The sequence below is a fragment of the Strix aluco genome, chromosome 12 (assembly GCF_031877795.1).
Source record: "Strix aluco isolate bStrAlu1 chromosome 12, bStrAlu1.hap1, whole genome shotgun sequence".
NCBI lineage: Eukaryota > Metazoa > Chordata > Aves > Strigiformes > Strigidae > Strix > Strix aluco.
The window spans coordinates 5,783,842-5,804,844 of NC_133942.1; the positions used below are offsets into that span (position 1 = coordinate 5,783,842).

At 58.7% G+C, this 21,003-nt stretch overlaps 1 protein-coding gene across 2 annotated transcripts; it reads left to right on the plus strand.

Annotated features, from left to right (window-relative positions):
- The first annotated feature begins 1,680 nt into the window (after positions 1–1,680).
- CSK (C-terminal Src kinase) lies at positions 1,681–12,972 on the plus strand. 2 transcript variants are annotated; one of them, XM_074837596.1, is made up of 13 exons: positions 1,681–1,799; positions 7,562–7,639; positions 8,022–8,135; positions 8,768–8,880; positions 9,557–9,776; positions 10,260–10,353; positions 10,431–10,496; positions 10,637–10,736; positions 10,886–10,976; positions 11,231–11,304; positions 11,419–11,614; positions 11,838–11,924; positions 12,049–12,972. In XM_074837596.1, the coding sequence occupies exons 2-13, from the start codon at positions 7,625–7,627 to the stop codon at positions 12,229–12,231; spliced, it is 1,353 nt and encodes a 450-aa protein (XP_074693697.1). In that variant the 5' UTR covers positions 1,681–1,799; positions 7,562–7,624; the 3' UTR covers positions 12,232–12,972. The 2 variants fall into 2 exon arrangements, with proteins under 2 accessions (XP_074693697.1, XP_074693698.1); XM_074837597.1 differs by lacking the exon at positions 1,681–1,799 and adding an exon at positions 7,235–7,310.
- The last annotated feature ends 8,031 nt before the right edge of the window (positions 12,973–21,003 follow it).

Sequence of the window (21,003 nt, forward strand, 5' to 3'; positions counted from 1 at the left end):
CCGTGGCCAGCGTGGCCCATGGCCAGTTTGGCCTCTCGGCAGAAAGCAGGGGGTTCTCTGGTCCTGCCAGACCCGCTGCCTGGGCAGCGCTGCCCTGCCCCAGCCCCCATGAGCCCGCGCCCCTCCGCGGGGGGATGGATGCGCTGGGGATCCAGCCGATCCCTGCCCACCCTAAGGGACCAGCATGGTGGCGGGTGGGGAGATGCGCTGGGCTGTCTCCTCTCTCCCACCCCTCTTTCCATCCCGTTCGCTTGCTGGAACAGACCCCAACACCGAAGGGGGCCCGGCTGTCCCCCCCCTGCCACCCTGCTGCCTCCCACCGACACCGAGACACCGCGGCCAGCCGGGGAGCGACAGAGACGGCAGGGAGGTGCCCGACCCAGGGCTGCCCCCGCTCCCAGGCCATCTCGCTGCGGCTGGACCCCCCCGCCCTCACCCCATCGCCACCATCATCATCATCATCAGTATGCGTATTAATATTGTTCTTGATATCGTATTATAGGAGCATAGAATGGGTTGGGTTGGAAGGGACCTTGAAGGCCATCTAGATGTTAGGTTTGGTCAGGTTATGTTGTATTACATAACGCTGTATTTTATTTTATTATATTACGTAATGTTATGTTGTATTATATTATGTTACGTTATATTATGTTCTATTATATTGTTACATATTATATGGTTATTTTAATATCTTGTTATTTGAGCATTTTATGATTATTTATCGTTGCTTTAGTAGTAGTATTTTAGTATTATTTTACTATTATTTCAGTACTATTTCGCACCCATGCGAGCACCCACCGAGCAGGCACCCCCGGCCCATGCAGGAGCCCCGGGGGACGGTGCGGGGCCGGGGCTGCGGGCGGGCAGCATGGCTCGGAGTGGGGCCGGTGGGGGTCCCGGTGGGGGTCCCGGTCCCAGTGCAGGTCCTGGTGCCGGTGTGGGTCCCAGTGCGGGTCCCGGTTGTGGGTTTCAGTGCGGGTCCCAGTGCGGGTCCCAGTGCGGGTCCCGGTTGTGCGTCCCGGTGCGGTCCCAGTGCGGGTCCCGGCGCGGGTCCCGGTTGTGGGTCCCGGTGCAGGTCCCGGTTGCGGGTCCCGGTTGTGGGTCTCGGTGCGGGTCCCGGTGCGGGTCCCGGTTGTGGGTCCCGGTGCAGGTCCCGGTTGCGGGTCCCGGTTGTGGGTCTCGGTGCGGGTCCCGGTGCGGGTCCCGGTTGTGGGTCCCGGTGCAGGTCCCGGTTGTGGGTCCCGGTCCCGGTTGCGGGTTCCGGTTGTGGGTCCCGGTGCGGGTCCCGGTGCGGGTGCTGGTCCCGGTTGCGGGTCCCGGTGCGGGTCCCGGTGCGGTGGCGGCGGCGGTGCCCGGCAGGTGGCGGCCCCGCGCCGTGCCCCGCCGTGCCCCGCCGTGCCGTGCCGTGCCGTGCGGTGCCGTGCCGGGCCGGGCCGTGCCGGCGCAGGCGCGCTGCTCGGGGCGCTCCGATTCCGGGCGCCGCTTCCTTCCAGCAGGCCCCGCCGCCCCGGGCGGACCCCGCGCCCCTCGCCCGGCCCCAGGTGGGCGGCGGACGCGCCGCTCCCCCCCCTCGCACCCCACCCCCCCACCCCCCTCCCGGCCCCGCCGCACCCGCTCCCCGCCGCACCGGGCTCGGCCCCGCCGGGCGGCGGCGGCGGCGGCGGCCGCTCCGGCGGCTCCGGCTTCCTCCGCCCCTTCCGCCCCCCCGCGCCCCCCCGCCGGCCCAGCCGAGCCCGGAGGCCCCCGGCAGCGCCGCATGGAGCAGCCGGCGGCGGGCTGAGCCCCCTGCCCGGAGGGAGGTGAGTGCCGCTCCCCGCGCCGCGCCGCCCCGGGGACCCCCGCTGCGCCGGGGGGGTGGGGGGGGTGGCGGGGAGACATCGGGGGGTGCTCGCCCACCCCCACGCCGCATCCCCCCGTGTTTGGGGGCAGCGCCCCCGCCGCGGGGAGCGGGGGGGGCGGAGCGGGGCCGGGGGCCGGGAGCGCGGCGGCCGCGGAGCCCAGACAATGGGGCCTGCGGGGCGGGCCGGGGGAGGCGGGGGGGTGCGGGGGGGGGATGCGCGGGGTACAGCCGCCTCCGTGCCGCTTGACCTGGTGGGTGACCCCATCACAGGCCGCTCGGCGACTGTCCCCAGGGTCCCCATCACCCCCCAGCCGGGGGGCCGCATCCTTCCAGCTCCGGCGATGGAGAGCGCCAGGGACCCCGGCAGCATCCCCTTCTCCTGGGGGGGCTGTCGCCTCCCCCCCCAAACCCACTACCCGGCCGGGGGGCTGCCACCTCTTCCCCCCACTCCATCCCCTTCCCATACAAAGGCCGGGGCCGGTTTTGGTACCGTGAGGCCGAGCCCCGAGCTGCTGGCGGGGTTTTTGAGAGCAGTTGGGGCGGAAGGAGGGAGCGCGGTCTGGGCGTCAAAAGGGGCTGGCAGCAAATAATTTTTTTTTTTTTTTTGGTCAATAAGGCAGTGACGGGTTATTTATAGCTGCGGCTGTTGCTTGTAGGTTTATCGAGAGCAAAAGGGGCTGTGCCATCGTGCGGAAAAAAAAGTAAAAATAATTAAAACCGAAGGTGCGAGGGCCAGGGAGCAGGAGGAGGGGGACGGCTGCCACCTTCTCAGGACAGAGGGGATCCCGCCCCCCACACTGCCACAGGGTTTGTTCCCACCAGACCCACGCAGGAGCCCACCCTGGCAAGGCGGAGCGTGGCCAGAGAGGTCCGTGGAAGTGTGGCAGAGGGATGCAGGAGCATCCCTGGGGGTCTCCATCCTCCCGTTCCTCTTTGAGCCCTGGCGGGATGGTAGTGATGAAGCAAAGCCTCACGATGGGGAGCGACACTGGGATAAGCCCCCTGGGATGCTGTCCGTGTGAACCCAGGGAGTTTTGGGGTGCGCTCTGCCGTGCGACCACTGCCTCCCCCCGCTGTCTTTTCGGTTTTGGGTGGGTGTTTGCAAAAAAACCTTTCAGCCGCATCCTGGCGTGCCCCGAGCCCACGCCGGGGCAGCTGCTCCTCTCTGCGCCATGTGCCCGTCCCTGGGGACGCCCTGACACCCTCTGGGACCTGGGAGGGAGATGCCGGGGCGATTTGTGGGGTAACAAGGGCGGAAAATCGCCCTGATGAGGTTTTTTGTAGGAAAGAGGAGGACCAGGAAAACCCCTCCACGATGGGGACGCCAGGAGCAGCATCTCTCCGGGCCTCCACCTGCCTCCAACTATCCCCCAGGCACCTTCCGCGGTCTGAACAGCAGCATCTTCTCTTTTTCTTTTTAAAAGAAGAAAAGCTACCCCCCCCCCCAAAAAAAAAAGGAAGACTCCCCCTTTTCCCCTGTGGGGCACCCACTCGAGGCTGGGTTGGGGGAGCAGCAGCGAAACCCTCCCTGCAAACGCAGCCAGCTCGCTGATGAGATAAAGGAGGAACGTTTTTCTTTCGATTATAGTAATCGTAGGTGTTACTTGTAATAACAGGAGATAAGATCTTTTGGAGAGAGTGAGGATGTTGTCTGGTTTTGGGTTGGTTTTTTTTTTGAAGTTTAAAGAAACTCGGGTTGTTGAGCGTTGGGAGATGTTTCGGTGAGGGTGAGATGGATGAGTGGAGCGGGGTGGATGCGGATGGCGCCCACGTGCCTATTTCTGACGGGAACGAAGCTTTCCTACCATCTACAACTAAACTTTTATTTAAAATAGAGTTGTCCTTAGCTGGTCCTGGGCAGGGTCTGCTCCCTGTTTCCCTCTGGCTAACTGGGTTTGAAATGGAAATGTAGCATCTTTCCCCCAACCCATCTCATGGTGCTGGTGCTCTTCCGGTGGGGTTTGGTCCGGGGGTCCCAAATTACCCCCAGGTGCTGGTCGCAGCCCGCCTGCAGGTTTGGCACAGCACGATTTTGACTGGTGATTAACAAGAGGAAAGATTTCCCCAGCTCGTTTCCCCGGTGCCCTTTGGATTATCAGGGTGGCAAAGGTATTCACTGTGCCTGCCGTGCCTGCCTTCCCGGGCTCTTGGCTGTCAAGCTGGGCTTCCCGGAGGGAAATCCAGGAGCAGGGCTGGGAGGGAGGCAGTGGGGATGAGCACGAACCTCGGCCCTTCTTGGGGTGCAGTGTCGGGCTGAGGTGCCTCACTGGGGTGCCTCACTGGGGTGCCTGGGTGCAGCGGCTCAAAGGATGCTCGGGCGGAGGGTGGGGAAGAAAGGGAGGTGGTTTTCCGCAGAGAAAAAGCTGCTGGGTTCCCCTGTGCGCCCCAGCTGCTTCCCTGAGCCCCTCTTTGGGGATGGGGAGGTTCCAGGGGAATGAAACCCTCGCCTGGCAGGGCTGAAAATACCCAAACCTAGCACTCGGCTCTGCTGAATTGCTCAGGCTGCTCCCTGGCTATTTTTCTAAATTATTATTTCTTTTTTTCAAGCTGACTTGTGCTGCTACGCATCCTCCTTGGGGAATCACCTCTGCTTTAAGAGAGAAGCGTCGGTAGCGGTGTTTTCCCAGAGCTTGCCGGCGGGGAGGGCAGGGGATGCTGCCTTTAGGCTCTGGATCCATGCCGGAATTACTGCATCCTTCTCCCAACCCAGCATCCCATAGGGATAAGCCGGGATGGCGGAAGCGAACGCGGGCACGAGGTTGGTGCCGGCCTGGGTGACGGCGGGTGACGCGCTCGGCAGGAACCGCTGGCTGTCACATGAGGCCACCGCAGGCAGCGGTGCCTTCGGGGGGCCGGTTGGCAGCGGCCCTGGCGCTCGGTGCTCTTGGGGGTGTGTGGTTTCCTCCTCTTCGGAAAGCCTCAGCTTTGAGGCAGAAATTAGGTAACGATTTAAAAAAAAATAAAAAATAATCAGGCTGCTGCTTAAAAGTCACGCTCGGAAGGAAGAAGGTCTGCACCAAACCGTAGGAGGGGGCATTAGGGGCTCTGCAAAGGGCAGTTCCCGGTGCCGTTAACTGCCTCCCCCTGTAAAACTGATAAGCAAATTTTTTGTGCTATATTTATAACAATGCCACCGTCTGATGTCATGAACGTCCACGGTCCAGGAAGGTAAAAAAGCAGGGACTGGCTGGAGCGTGTTCCTCTTGGCGGGGTTTGCTGGGACAGTTTCCTCTTTAAAAGAGGAAAAAAAAATACTCTTTATAAAGGCTTGAAAGCCCGAAGGCAGGCTATAAATTTTGTATCCTCTCTGCATTTATAAAATATAAATGCTGGTGACACTCGTGAGCTGAAAGCCCAAACAACCGGCCTTCAGGATTGGAAAGATCCAGCTCTCACACGGCGTGGAAGGTGTTTTTTCCAGCCTCCAAATGAGCCGTGGTGTTGGGATGGACCCTTGGGCATCCAGGTGATGCTCCCTGGAGTCCCGACCCGGCTCCGGTGGGCAAACCTCAGCCAGAATTTTCCATCTGGAGTCACATCTAGGATGAAATCTCCATCCTGCTGCTTTTTGTCCTTTCGTTATTTTAAAATAGTGACGTTGGAGTGCCCGGCTGGTGGGAAGTGCTGACTCAGCGCTTTGGGGATGAGCTGCTCCTTGAGCAACACCCAGGGCCGGCTCTTTCTCATCATCCCCACAGGGTGCCGGATGGGGGACAGGGCCGAAAACACCAGCGATGGGAAATTCCCTCCGCAGGGAAGCAGGGACACCTCTTCTTAGCTTCTTCCAGATTTTAGCCGATTCCCTCTATGGACTGATGGAGGGGTGTAGTTTATTCCCTATTTTCTTGGGCTGTGTTTCAGATTGTGGTATCCGGACCTTTTGCTGAAATTTTTGCTCCACACCAGGTGTAAATTCAGAATTTGACCAAAAATCAGCTTGCAAACAAGGAGAGTTTGAGCTGGGGCCGTTTTGGGGGGCTGCATTCCCAGCTGATGCTTTGCGGTGCAGCGTCACCCAGCACTGCCCTCCCTTGGGTCCTGGCCACCTCTGTGGCAGCGTCCACGGGCTCTTCAAGGTGGGTTTGGGTGCCATCTCGAGAGGCTTTTCTTCATGAACAGCCCCAGTGCTGGCTGGGAAGAAAACCAACCCGACGCATGGAGCCCAGACGCTGCGGTGATGGGCTTCGCTGGAAACCCCAGCGCTCAGCTTTGGGTCCCCAAACTCTGCCCTTAGGGTGAGCATCTGAGCCTCTATTTCTCCTCTCTGATACCAAAAATAAAGCGACTTGTGATGTGTCCCCGCTCTGGGGGAAGGTGAAGGAGGTGGTGGCAGTGTGACGCCTTTTCCGGAGGGGTCCAGCCATGGCTGCGGTGGAAACGGGGCCACGTTCGCACCCGCTCTCTTCCTCCCCATGGTTCTGCCCCTTATCTTCTTCCTCCTCCCGTCTCTGCTGGCCTTGCCCCTCGTTTCAGTTCCTCCTTCCCAAAATATTTTGAGCTGCTGACAGCAGGGCTGGAAGCGGTGGCCGCTGATGGCCCCGAATCGATACACTGAATTAACCTGGGTGGGTTTTGGGGTGCACGGGCAGGGGTGCCCTGCCCGCATCCTGCGCGTCCCGCTCCGTGCCCCCAGCCCGGCGTGACCCCGGCGCCCCGGCCCAAGAAAGCCTGGTTTGATGCTGGGGCCGGTGACTTCATCTCTTCCCGGGGGTCGAAGCGGCGAGAATAAAGCTGGGTTTGTTCCCCTCCCACGCACCAGAGCAGGATGCGACCCAGCGCGGGGCCTCGGGGCGCTGCTGGGGGGGGAGCGCAGCACCCCGTGTCAGTGCATCCCCCTGGGATTTAGGAGCGGGTGGGAGCGCCTGTGTTCCAGAGCGCCAATGCGTTTTATCCTGCAGGGAATAGATTTATTTTATTTCTTTTGGATGCTGGGCCTGGGAAGCTCCCAGGGCTGGATGTTTCCACACGTGGGTCACAGGGCACCGTGGGAGAGTGGGGCTCCGGCTACGTGGCCCCCAGTGCTGCCGGGGAGGGGACTGGGATGCTTGCCGAGGTATGAGCGTGGGACTCGGGGGAGCTGCCCCTCGCTGGCTGGACCCCCTCGCTGCCCCGTGCCTCGGTTTCCCCCCTTGGTGCTGCAGGGACCATGATCAGCCCGGAGGTGGGAGGAAGAGGCTTTGCAGGATGAGGCGGGGGGGGGGGGGATTTTGCAAAGCCAGAGGGGTTTGAAGCTTCTCCCTGCTGGTTCCCAGCTGGCCACCACGGTGCAGTAACCACCCTGGGCTGGGGAACGGGCTTCAGCTGCTGCTGGAAGTCCTCTCTGCTCCCTTCCCACCCCCAGGCATCTCCGTCCCTCTGTACCGTGCTGGTTTTTCCCTTGGATTGTTGATGCAGATGCTGCGGTGGCCACGCAGAATGTAAAACCTCTGCTCTTAAGAAGCTGTATCCATGCAAATACCTCATAATCCGGGTGAGCAGCTCCGTGCCGGACTGGTCCCTGACTGCAGGGGGGGGCTGAGCGGACCCAGAGCTCCCACTTTCACATTCATTTGGGGCCGTTTTGGAAGCAGCGCCTCAGACAGGACCCCTTCCCTTCTTGGTGGTAGAAGTGATGATCGCGTGGCCCAGGAGCCTCCTTTGTGGGGGGGCTGCTCCCTGTGCATTGTCCTTACACAGCCCCCCCCGCCGTGCCCGCTTCTCAGTTGTCCTTTCCCCCTCCAGGTCTCATGGTACCAAGTGACGTGTCCCCCCTGTGAGATTTGCGCCCCCCAACCTCCTGAGAAGATGTCAGGGATGCAGGTAAGCGCCGGGCGGGGAGGAGAGGCAGGGATGGAGCGGGCTCTCCAGCCATTCGGAGGTGGCCCCAGGGCCCAGGAGGGACATGGGGACACTTGTCCCTGTCCCCCGGTGCTCCTGCAGAAGCTCAGCACAGCAGGGACCTGCGGTTTTGTGTGTGTGTCCCCCTCTCCGTCCCCATCGCAACAGAAAAACACCATCTGAGCTCCCCTGGCTGCCCAAAATCCCCCCAACTGCTTCTGGTTTAAGTGAATCCCGTTTGGATTTGCATCAGAGGGACAGGAGCCCCACATGCCCGCAGTGGGGGTCCCCGTGGGTCGAGGGGGGCCGGGGGTGGGAGATGCGCCCAGCTGGGCTCTGATGCCCTCCCCCTCTCCCCGGCCAGGCCGTTTGGCCGTCCGGTACAGAATGTATCGCCAAGTACAACTTCCACGGTACCGCCGAGCAGGACCTGCCCTTCAGCAAAGGAGACGTCCTTACCATTGTCGCTGTCACCAAGGTAAGGCCATCGCCTCCCCACGGCCCCCCCGGCGGCTGCTGACGCCCCCCGTGCCGGGATTTCCATGAGATGCCGGGAGCATCCCTGCATCCTGTGACAGGGACGCGGGGTTTGCTGTGCCGGTGGGATCCCCTGGTCCCACTGGAAGTCCCGCAGAGCCAGCAGGGCAGGAATCGGGCCACATGTTTGGTTAATTAATTCCTGGCCTCGTTAGTTAAGGTTTCTCCAAAATGTAAGCCTCTCAAGTGCCTCCCGGGAGGTGGAGGAGGGAGGGGAGAGGCTCACAGTCCGGGAGCAATGCTGTGCTTGGTGCTGGGGGAGGAAAAAAGAGGGGCCCGTGGGTCGGGGGCCTCCGGGATGCCCGGCAGCCTGGGGGGTGGATCGCAGTGACCCCCGTGGGGCCACCAGCATCGGGGTCTGCTGGCCCCAGCACCAACCCTGCCCTCTGCAGCTGTCCCCTGCCCACCCCATCCTGCCTGCAGCCAGGCAGGGGGTGTCGGGGTGCTTGGGGACGCACAGGCAGCTGCCTGGGGCAGGAGGGGCAGCGCTGACACCCACGTGGGCTCCTTTGATGGGTCACTGCCATCTCCAGGGGCCACAGGCTCATCGTGACGTCTCTGCTGTCCCCGCAGGATCCCAATTGGTACAAGGCGAAGAACAAGGTTGGCCGGGAGGGCATCATCCCTGCTAACTACGTGCAGAAGCGGGAAGGAGTGAAAGCTGGGATCAAGCTCAGCCTCATGCCGTGAGTATCCACTGGGGACTCTGCCGAGGCGAATCTGGGGGGAGCTGGCTTGGTCTGGAGCACCCCCTCTGTGTCGGACCAAGGACCCCATTGACTCCGTGTCCCAACAGAAGCAGCATCACCCGCGGGGCTTAGCGAGGTTGAAGGGCGGAAGGGGCAGGGGCTTTCCCAGCGGCGTTGATTTGGGACCTGCTGCCTCTGGGGAAGGCTCTGAGCACCTTTAGAGCTGCCTGCGGAGCTGGGAAGGTGATGGGTGGTTGGATCGCATTTCAGAATGGGTCTTTTACCCAAAGTTGTGGTTGTAAAGGCTGCTGGGAGAAAGGAGGGGGGTTGCAATGGGGTCTACAGGAGATAGGCAGGCAGACAGACAGATGGATAGATGGTTTTGATGTCCCTGCTGCATCCCAGAGCCACCAGTGACCCCCAGTCTAGAGGAGCCGGGGCTGCCATGGGGAGGAAGCCCCCAAGGGGGTGTGGAGGGGCTGAGTCCTGGGCTGGGGAGCAGGAAGGAGCTGTGTTGTGGGGTGGATGCCGGCAGCAAGGAGCACGGACAAGCTGGCCCCGTGCAGGCAGGGCTGAAGGCTGCTCCACATCCCCATCCCCCCCACACACAGCCCCACGGGGGTCCGGCCAGCACATCCTCGGTCCTTGACCTGCCCTATGTGCCCCGTTGCAGGTGGTTTCACGGGAAGATCACGCGGGAGCAGGCAGAGCGGCTGCTGTACCCACCCGAGACAGGGCTTTTCCTGGTGCGGGAGAGCACCAACTACCCCGGGGACTACACCCTGTGCGTCAGCTGCGAGGGGAAGGTGGAGCACTACCGCATCATCTACTCCTCCAGCAAGCTGAGCATCGACGAGGAGGTCTACTTCGAAAATCTCATGCAGCTGGTGGAGGTGAGGTCTCACCTGCCGACAGGAGCTGCCACCGCTCCTGTCCCCCTCAGCCAGCCCTGGGGACCATAGGTGTGAGCTTGGGGACGCACGCATATGGGTCAGAGCTTGTGGGGCTGCAGGTGTGGAGCCCAGGAGATGGTGGGACCTTCTCTGCTGAACCCAGGGGTTGGGGCTGCTGGGGACAGACCCCTGGGGCAATGGGGGGGGGGGGGGGGGGGGGGGGCGGGCAGAGGCAGGGCTAGATGGACAGGGCAGGATGCGCAGGGGACAGAGGGACCAGGTGGAGGGACAGGGATGCCCCCCCACCGTGAGCCCCCACTGGGCCCATCCGTGGCCTCGTGCTGCCACCTGGTGGGATCCCCGAGCCCCGCATCGCCTTGGCGGGGACCCCCCACCCCAGGGTGTCATCCACACCGCTGCCTGTCCGCCGTGGCTGTGGTGGCCCAGTGGCAGGTCTGCCTCTCACCCCCCGTTTCCCCCCAGCATTACACCACGGACGCGGACGGGCTCTGCACCCGCCTCATCAAACCCAAGGTGATGGAGGGGACAGTGGCAGCACAGGACGAGTTCTCCCGCAGTGAGTGACCGTGTCCCTTCCCCGGCTCCTGGGAACCCCCCCCAGCACCCCCTCACTCTCCCTTCTCCCCCGCGCAGGCGGCTGGGCCCTCAACATGAAGGACCTCAAGTTGCTGCAGATCATCGGCAAAGGGGAATTCGGAGGTGAGCCCTGCGTCCCCCACACTGTGGTGGCCCTAAGGGTAGGGGGGGCTCCTCTGCCACCCCCCCCAGGGTGATGGTGGGGCCGCAGGAGGCCGGGATGCTTCCCAGTGCCTCCCGTGCCCGTTTCTCCTGGCTCGCAGATGTGATGCTGGGGGATTACCGGGGGAACAAAGTCGCCGTGAAGTGCATTAAAAACGATGCCACAGCGCAAGCCTTTCTGGCAGAGGCGTCCGTGATGACGTGAGTGTTACCGGAGGCGGGGACGATGCAAGGGAGGGGGCACCTCTGTCCGTACAAGCAGAGGCGGGTGGTCCCCAATGCCCTGCAGGGACCGTGGGAGCCCCCCCTTCTCCCCAAAACCCTGCCCTGAGCCCTCCCGCACCGCGCAGGCAGCTCCGACACAGCAACTTGGTGCAGCTCCTGGGGGTGATCGTGGAGGAGAAGAGTGGCCTTTACATCGTCACTGAGTACATGGCCAAGGTGAGACCCTCACCCCGGGCACCTGCCCCCTTCGCCCTCCTCACCAGTACCCCCCAGGGTCCCAGGGCTTCACCCTGGCAGACCCAGCTGGGTTGTCCCAGCTTGGGTGACATCTCCCTGGGGCCACCATGGTGTTTGGGGGTGGCATCGCTGGCTCTGAGGGAGCGACGTCGTCCCTGGGTCATGCCCCGCGTGGGAGGGGGCAGCGGGTGGGATGCTGACCCTGGTGGCACCGTCTCTCTCCATCCCTCCAGGGCAGCCTAGTAGACTACCTGCGGTCGCGCGGGCGGTCGGTCCTCGGTGCAGACTGCCTGCTGAAATTCTCCTTGTAAGTACGGCAGCGAGAGGCACCAAGGGTTGGCCATGCCCACCGCCCTGACCTGCCCCCACCGGCGTTTTGGGGCCACCTGGCTAACCCCTGTCTCCCTCCCACCCCAACCAGAGATGTCTGTGAAGCCATGGAGTACCTGGAAGCCAACAACTTTGTCCACCGGGACCTGGCGGCGAGGAATGTCCTGGTCTCGGAGGACAACATCGCGAAGGTCAGCGATTTCGGGCTGACCAAGGAAGCCTCCTCCACGCAGGACACGGGGAAGCTGCCGGTGAAGTGGACGGCACCAGAAGCACTTAGAGAAAAGGTGGGTGACAAGAGAGGAGGGTCCTGGGCTGTGGGGACGTGGTGGAGGCTGGAAGAAGGGGGCACATCCTGGGCTGCCCTAAATTTTTCATGCAGAGCTGGTGCTTGAGCCCTAGTTCCTGCTGTCTGACCCCCAAAAAAGGCTGCCCTGAGGGTGGGGAAGATCTGCTGCCCCCCCATCCCTGCCTGAGCCCGCTCACAGGGCTTCTGTCCCCTCTCTCCAGAAATTCTCCACCAAGTCGGATGTGTGGAGCTTCGGGATCCTCCTCTGGGAAATCTACTCCTTCGGGCGAGTGCCTTATCCGAGAATCGTAAGTGAGGACCACCCCCCTCCCCTCAGGGCTGGTTTTGGGGGGGGGGGGGGGGCTGAACCTCTGTTTGTTGGGGGAAACCCACACACCCCCCCATCCTGAAACCCCTCCCCTGTACCCCCAGCCCCTGAAGGACGTGGTACCCCGTGTGGAGAAGGGCTATAAGATGGATGCTCCCGACGGTTGCCCCGCCGTCGTCTACGAGGTGATGAAGAAGTGCTGGACCCTGGACCCCGGCCACCGGCCGTCCTTCCACCAGCTCCGCGAACAGCTAGTGCATATCAAAGAGAAGGAGCTCTACCTGTGAGGGGGGGGCTCGCCCACCCCAGCAGCCGGAGGGGACCCACGCTGGGGGGGGACAGGGTGTGGGCAGCCCCCCTGCCCGGCCCCCGCACCGGGAGCGGCCGGGAGGGAGCCCTGGGGGTGTTTCTCCCCCACCCCCCAATTCTCCTGGTTGCTTCCAAACTTCCAAATCAGTCTTTTTTTTTTTTTTTTTTTTTTTCAGGTTTTGGGGTTTTTTTTGGTCTCCCAGGCTATTTTGGTTTTTTTTGGATTTTTGGGTGGTGTTTTTTTTTTTTGTTTTCTCAGTTTTGGGGTTTATTTTGTTGGTTTTTTTTGTTGTTTTTTATTATTTCAAGCAGGACCCAGCTAAGCGCTGGGCATTTTACTAAAGTACGAATCTTATTTTTTAATGTAAGTAAAAGAAAAAAAAAAAAAAAGAAAAAAAAGAGAGAGAAGAAGGTTAATAAAAGAAGAATAATAATAAAATAAATAAGCCAATGAAACGGACACACGAAAAGGAAACCCCAACGACAGAAGTGATGGTTAAAGGGGAGACGCTGGACTCGCTGCCCGGTCGGGAGAGTGCGGCCGCGTCCCCGCAAGACGCTTTTTTTTGGGTTGTTTTGCTTTAAACTCGTTGCAATGTTTGCATGCTGTCTCCAGAGGCCTTTTTTTCCAGTCCTGTCCAGTGCTTTATTCTCATGTAATGCTACCGACTGTGAGATTAAAACTGTAATAAAAAAAACCATTCCATACGGACGCGGCACATCCCGCCTCACCGCCCCTCTGTCTCTGCTCCCATGGGATGCAGCCCTGGGGGGGACACAGCACCCTCGGATCCCTGGCAGGGTACAAGGTGGGGACAGTCCCCCCAATTCTGCTTGGGGTCCCCATGTAGCTGGGATGAGCATCACTTGGGCATCACTTGGCTCCATCCTGCCCGTAAGAACTGGTGAGGTTGTGACAGTGATGAAGCTGCCAAGTGATGGCAAAGCTTCCCTTTAAGTCAGGATTTATCTTCCACCCTTGAAGATGCTTGGACCAGGCAGGGGAAGGTCTAGGGGCTGAGCTGTGGACCTTGTCCCTTGCCCTGCTTGACTCAACCAAGGGGCTAAAGACAGGACCCCCCATGTCCTGGACCCCCAACCCCAAAGCAGGTGTCCCCACAGGGTCCCTGCTCTGTTGAAGAGTGTTGGGTGGAGATGATGTCTAGCACACGGGGCTCAGCAGGTTTAAAATAGTTCCCTTCATCCATGGAGAATTATTCAGCGTTAAATGATGAGCAGGGCATCGGCTTTACCGGCTGCCTGGTTTGCAAGCTGGAGTTGGGAGCTTCGGGTCTATTTTGGGCCAGGATTGGGACCGAGACTCCTCTTGGGGGGGTCGAAGGAAAAAGGGGGGGGGGCTCTGGGACAGAGCAGGCACAGCTCAGCTCTGGATGGGATGGAGGATGGAGTGACACAGCCTTCAAGAGCCCGTCGGTGCAGAGGGGAGGTGGCAGTAGCTACAGAAGTTGAATGCTCCAACCCCCTTCCCCTGAGACCTCAGGGTGGCCGATGGCCGGAGGGGACAGGACAGGGATATGATGGGGCTTGATCCACCATAGGATTTTGTTTCCCCTGGACTAACCCCTCCTTCTCTTGTCCACATCCCCCTCCCCATTCCTCCTAGTGCTCTGGCAGGCCCCAGCCATGTAAGCAGCTTTACTTTTCGGGCTTATGAAGATTAAAGTCATTTACAGGCAAAGCCTGCAAGAAACATGGCTTTTGAAATGGCAAAAAATACGCAGCACCTTTGTATGATGGTAGACATCAGTGAGCAGGGAGGAGGTTTGGTCCAGCTCCGCATCACATCCCATCGGGTCCCCTTGCCCTGGGTTACCGCTGGCTGGCAGACCCCTGCCAGCCATCAAAAAAAAGGGAGAAAACCTAACCTGAAACTCATTTAGACCTTTGGTTTTCCTCTAAATGGCACCGTGCTGCCGATCTCTGGGACTGTGCCCAGTCTCATGGGCAAGAGGGGGGCTTTGGGGGTGTTTGATGCCACACCAACATCCTCAGCATCCTCTGGGATGTAGCTGGCGGATGCTGAGGGAGGACGTCTGTAAGAAATCCCATTCTTTACTGCAAAGAGCAGAGCTTAACACTGCCAAGCCCCTCCTGCTGCCAGTGTCCCTGCCTCAGTTTCCCCCATACAGGGCTGTTTGCCCCTGACTCCTGTCTCGGGGTCCCCCCTCCCTGCTTTGGGCTGCTGCCCCATGATGCACAGCCAAGGACAGCCTGTATCCCACCAGGGGATTTCTCCCCAGGGATTTGGGGGGCTGTTTCCATCACTGGCAAACCCATCAGCAGCCCCAGCGTGGGCAGAGGGGACAGGCTGCTGGCTCCCATGTGACACCCAGGGGCTACCGTGGCTTTCAGGGGCTGGCTCACAACATGTCCCCCTCCTCCTCCTCCTCCTCCCATTGGCGATGAGGAGATCGGCACTGGGCCCAGTTGTGTCAGCTCCCATCCTGCCTCAAGTTCGCAGCGTGAATCATCAGCGGCAACAGCAGGCAGGGAGTTATTCCTGCTGCCTGCGAGGCCAGCGCCGCCGAACGCCGGAGAGGCCATGCAAAGGCACAAATGGACCTTGCCTCTCTCCCTAGGCCTTTGCCACATGGCGTGGAAGGAGGGCAGAGTCACAGGGTTTAAATAGCTCCTGAAAATTCAGCCTCTGCTTCTGGTAGTGCCTCTCCTCAGGAGCCCAGCTTGGCCTGGAGCTCAGCGTCCCAGCCAGCTCAGGGTACCTGTGGGCAGGGACCAGCCAGGCCAGCACTGACCTGGTGCTCAGAAGCTGCAGGAAGTGAAAGGACAATCTCTGAAGTCACACGTGCTTTGCTCTTCCTTCCCTATCCATCACCTTGCTGGCTTCTCCATGTGCCCCCCCACACCCCTGGACTCCCTGGGGTCACCCAGGCCAGAGCATCTCTTCCAGCGCCAGCGCTTGCTGCCTCTCGGTGCCTGTCGCTGCCCCCTGCTCCCTGCAGACACCTCTCCCTTCTTCATCACGGCTCTTTCCTTTAGCTTTGGCTCTTCCTGAGCGCCTTCCCCTTGTCCCAGCCCTTGCCTGCCTTCTCCCCTTTATCCTGAGAGCCCCAGAGATGCAGCCAGCCTTCCTCTCCCTAAACAAACAAAAAACCCAGACTCACTTCAAAAGAAACCAGAGCGCCCATCTGTTCTCAGCGCAATTCCAGCTGCAGCAGTCGCTCGCTGCTTCCCATTTCCCAGGGTTGCAAAGCCTCCATCCCAAGAGAAGGGGGTGTAATGCGCCCGGGCAGGCCCCCTCCCAAGCTGCTCACTGCTTAATTCCCTCAGCGCTGCTTGGAGCAAATTACCAGCGCTAATTACGGCCCGACGAGGCTCCTTCTGCTCCATCCTTGCTGCGCAGGTTTCCAAACCCCTGGCAGACCTCGCCAGCATCTGTGCGCTGCCTGCACCTCCTCCCCCTCCGCGACTGACTTTATCACGAGGACTATTTTTAGCGAGATGTACAAAGCCATTCCCGTCACCGTTCGGTGTCGTTCACCTCTCCAGCTCCGCTCTCTGGCTTTTCCTTCTGAGCACTCCAGGAAATGAAGGCAAGGCTGGAAAGATCCCCCGTGGGAAAGCTGTGCGTGTGTGTGACCGTGTGTGCGTTTCGGCTGGCGTGTGCCTTTGCTCCGGGCTTGCTTTCCACCACCGGCAGCGAAGCAGCACATGGTCTCCCCATGTGCCTGTTTACATGCTCTGTGTGTGTCTGTCCGTGTGTATTTGTGTCACCGCTTGGGTGCAGACTCTGCCCTGGGAGCCCCCCCGCACCCCCAACCATCTCCTTCTTCTTCCTCAGCCCCCAACAGCATCTCTCCTCCCAGCACATGTGCCGGCAGGGATTACAACCGCCCCGATCTGTGCTGTGTGACCTGCTCCTCTGCCTGGTTACCCTCCTCTTCTGATAACGCACCCGCAACATCCTCAAACCCCCCCATCCCTTGGGGCAGAGGCTGTATGTCCCCTGCACACAGCTCTGACAGGACCGCTCCCACCCCACCCACCCCAAACCCCCCAAAATCCTCTGCTCAGAAATTATGAATCTGGGCAGCTCCGTGCTCAGCCAGCCGCTGTGATAAGACGAGGGGGTCCAGAGGGAATTGAGGGGACATCTCAGCAGCATCCCCCTCCTGGTTTCCCTTCCCAGGTTCCACCCGGAGTCTCCCAGGGGACGCTCTGCCAGGTCACCCCAGGGCGAGGAGGGGGACGGCCAGCCAGAGGTGCTGGGTTTGTCAGGGCACCTGGCTGTCACATCTCCTCCTGCCTAGAAACAAATGGGGAGGGCCTGAACCTTTCCGTGGGCTGGCACTAAACCTCCCCGGGCAGCGAGGGCTTTGATGCTCTTCGGTTTGCGGGGATCTGAACAGAATAACTTGTAGTGCACGTACATGTGTGTATATACGTGTGCGTACCCACAACAGAGATTTAAGGGAAATATATCACACAGAACCGTATAGGGTATTCACTATCAGAATAATACTAGCATTATAAAACTTTTTAGTTAATACTGGGAAAGAGAAGAGACGGGCACGACCTTGTAAAGGACTTTGCAACTTCTTCCTTCATGCCCCCTCTCACGCTCAGCCTGCGCTGCCACAAGCAGAGGCAGTGACATCCCCGCTGAGGACTGCTCTGCAGGCGCATGGATGCACGAGAGCTCGGGATGCCATGAAACACAAGATTTTCAAAATAATAAAAACTCATTACATGACTCAACACGTGACATACGGCCTATGCGATATAGAGCGCTCTCTGAGTATAATTAAGGCTTAATATCAAATAAGAACAGTAATAACACACACACACACCCTTTGGGATTTCTTCATCCTTAGGTGATGATGACAGATTTTCAGAACGTAACGGCTTGGTTCTATAGGAGTAGGAAGGCTTTACATTGAAATGGCCTCCCTGGGTCATGAAAAGGGAGCTTTGATTTCATTTCCATACAGAGCTGGCTGCTGCGTTGCATTTCATCTTCCTTGGCCAAGACAAACTCCAGACACATTTAGCTTTATTTAATTACATTCAAGTAACATGAAAGGAAGTAATTTTATTTGATAATTTACAACAGCCTTACCTTAAACTTTCTTTATTCACTATGTTAATGGCACGGTGGCACCTTTACCCCAGTGAGTGCTGGGCAGAAGAGAACCCACTGCCCTTTGTAGGGATGTTATGCTCAAGACCTCGGGATATTTTTCTCCTGAACTTTTGACAGCTGAAGCCTGCAGTGGTCCGTAACAGCGTCAGGACCCTGGCCAGGCTGTTCCCCCGAGGTCCCTCTGCATTCTGCCCCCGCCCCAGATCCCAGTGCTTCAGCGCCTCAGCATTTTCTTAATAACTTCTTAGTAGCTGTCACGGAGTCGTAGTTACCTTCTTACAGCTAAGTAGTTTACACAGAGAAGCTGATTGTGCTGGGGAGGATACACAACATACTTTCATCGGCTGCTCTATGGAAAAAAAGATACTTCAGCAGAGATTAATTAGTATTGAGGTTTAATCAGTGGCTGCTCTATTGCTTTTTTGTTGTCAGAGACCTCAAAGAAAGGGGGCAGGTGTCCCCCACTGTCCCCAAGGCAAGAGCCACCCCACCGCTGGCCGTAGCTCTGCTCAGCGTCTGGGTCCATTCCAGAAGCCACCGTCATGGGGCGGATGTCACTGAGCCTTGTCCCCATGTCTGGATCAGGTGGCTGCCCCGGCTGGGTGGCAGCGATGGGCACAGCAGGGTACCCCTGTCCCCATCCAGTTGGGACATCCCCATCCACAGGTGGGACTAGCAAAGGTGACTCTGCTCCTCTGGGTCAGGACTGAGCGCGGAGGTCCCTGTGTTTGCAGTGTCTGTCCCCATCACAAGAAGTGACAATCAACTGCCAAGTGTAAGCCTGACTTATCCCAGCAGAGACGCTGCCTGCTTTGTTTAGCAACGCCTCTCATTTCCTCCCTTGTCACGTCTCCAGCACACACACACGTCTTTCCAGGATTAACTCACCTACTCAGGGCCTTCAAAGGTTTAAACCTTTGTGTTCCCCTGGATTTCAGGCTGACAAGGATCAGGTCACGCTCTTTGACGTCCTTATGGCTACTGCATTGCAACTCAAGGTCACAGACCCTTCCCCTCCCACGCACAATCTACAGGACAACTCTAAGAACCAGACACTCCAGGAAATCCTGACCATTTCTGGTCCCCTTTGGGGGTCTCTGGAGCATCCCTCTGGTTGAGGGAAGGGCTTCCAGGTGTGGCTTTGAAGCCAGTTCTCCCATTACCTGGAAAGAAGAGCTGAAATGATCCTTCTCACCAGGGCAGAGGAAACTGAACTACTTGCATCCTATTCAAATCAGGTGTCAATGCTGAGAGAGGATCCTCTTAACTTCCACTGGCTTGTCTGAGGCTGGCTGCTACTGGGGGACGTTTCATCTCCCTTCCGACTAATCCACGGAGATGTGTGATATAGCATAAGCTAATATAATAGGTCAAGCAAGGATTTACATCTCATTACTGCAGGTTAGAGTCCTGGGAGGAAGGATGAGTCATTCTTACTTGAATATATTTCAGGGATAAGGAACAGTTCAGCTGCCCGAAGAAAAGCAAATGGGAAATCAACCACCTTGAAGCATCACCATGGGCTCGATCACCAGCCCTCTGCACCCTCTGATTTCCATCTCTCCTCTATCTCCAGATGGGACACTGGCCTTTCTGGAAAGAGAGGGGGCCAAAGAGCTAAGAGGATGGGAGAGGTGCCAGCAGCTGCAAGACCTTGCTGGAGACCTCCTTTGCCTTTAGCTCCATCCCTACAAAACCAGTTCCCCAACCACCCTGAGCTGCAAGAGGCTGCAAAGGTCAACCTCATGGTCCCCCTCCGTGGGGCACGTCCATGGTGAGTGAGCATCCCTGTCACGAGTGACTGGGTCCCAGCTGCTGCCGGTAATCGTGTGCTAATTTTCACCCAGCTGCTTTGGCCAAGCATTTCTGCGCATCAGGAGCTGTTTCCTCTTAGTTTCTCAGACAGGGAGGCTACATGGTAGCTGACCCATCTAACCCAGCTGGAAAAAATCGGTCCTGACTTCAAGTCTCTTACTGTTAGTGAATGTTTAGATAGAAATCCGGCCTGAGCAAAGCTCCTAGGACCAGCCACGTCAAAAGTCTGCTCTGAACTGACCCAAGGCTCAAACCTGCCCGGCATCCAAGGGCAAAGCGGCTCTGGGACACAAGCAGGGATGTTTTTCCTTCTCTCTGTCCCTCTTTTCATCCAGTCCTTGTCTAACTGACAGCCAGAACTTGATCACACTGTTGGCAATGGGACGTCTGCCGGGGGCTCTCAGCCTATTTCTAAGCAGGTTGTGAAAGCTCACTGTGGATTAAAACGTGTTTTCCATGGGCTGTCAGTGGGAAAATTCTTAGGGGGTCTGCAGATCGGTGTGAAAAGTGAAAATCATTGCTTCAAACAGTTGGCAGGACTCATGAGCAGACAGCTCCGTGTTGACTCAGGGCAAGCAGCAGCCACACGGCCATCTGAGTCGGGGGGAGGTGATGTGGGTGACGCTGGAGTTGTGCCCAGTGGTGCCTCGGAAGGGTCTCCCTCAGCCCAATGGCTGTGTAGAAAGACGATTTGCACGTTCGAATGAACTCAGGGGAACTGCTGGCATCATTCAGGGGGCTTTTCCAGGATTTAGCCATGGCCCCAGAGAGCCTTCACCGGGGCAAATCCCCTTTTGTCACTTCCAAAAGTGGCCTCCAATCCCTAAGAGCAGCACCTAACTGCTGACCGGATTATTATCCAAGAAAATGCATTATTTTTTTTTTTAAGTTTTCCTTTTAAGACAAATTTTTGCCTGGTGCAACCTTGGGCAAGGGGGGAAGAGAGAAGATGAGCCAGCTCCCCCTCCCTTTTTCACTTTATTGCCTGATGCCTGTTCCATCATTTTAATCTGCGGAGATTGTCTTTAAATTTCAGAAATGAAATGATTTCCCGCAAGCCGGGATTGGGGTTTGGATCCGCACTCATTTTCTGTGAGTGGAGAAGAAAAAAGGGAGAAATGTGTGTTAAAGCCAGGCTGGCCATCTGGAAGGGAGGTACGTTTCTGATGCCATTAATTGCTCGCTCCCCAAGGCCTGCGATACGGCTGCAGCCAAAGGAAATAGCAGGAGTGGGAGTGGGAGTGGGGAGGCAGGAGAGCTGGAGGGGCCGAGGGGATTATGCAGCGAAATCAGTGTCTGCTCTGTCCTCAGCCTCCTGATTTAGGTGACCGATGAACGCGTGGGTCACAGGGCTGGCTCTGGTACATCAGCGAGGCAGTGTTTGTGCAGCTTTTATATCAATTAATATCATTAATACCACTAGGAAAGAGAGGAACAAGCTTCTGGGCACGCCAACCCTTAGATCTACCAGCAAACAACAGTTGCACTGGTGTATGGTCCATATGGCTTTTACAGAGTGCGAAATCCGGTTTTTCTTCCAGCCAGACCCAAAGGATGGGGAATAGAGTGAGGGAAAAAGCTGTTGCTGGGGGTTTGCTCCAGCGCAGCCCCTCGATGGGATAAACCAGCCAGGCTGTTCTATCATCGCTGTCCCCAACAGCAGGAGACGGGGGCACGGTGTCCGGGGGGGGTCGGGCAGGGCTCACGGCGGCCCCCACCGTGCCCTCACCCCCCCCACACTCCGCGGGGCCGGTCGTGCGGGCTGCGCCGGGAGCCGCTGCTTGCGGGGCTGGCGGCTCCGGGGGCTCCGTCC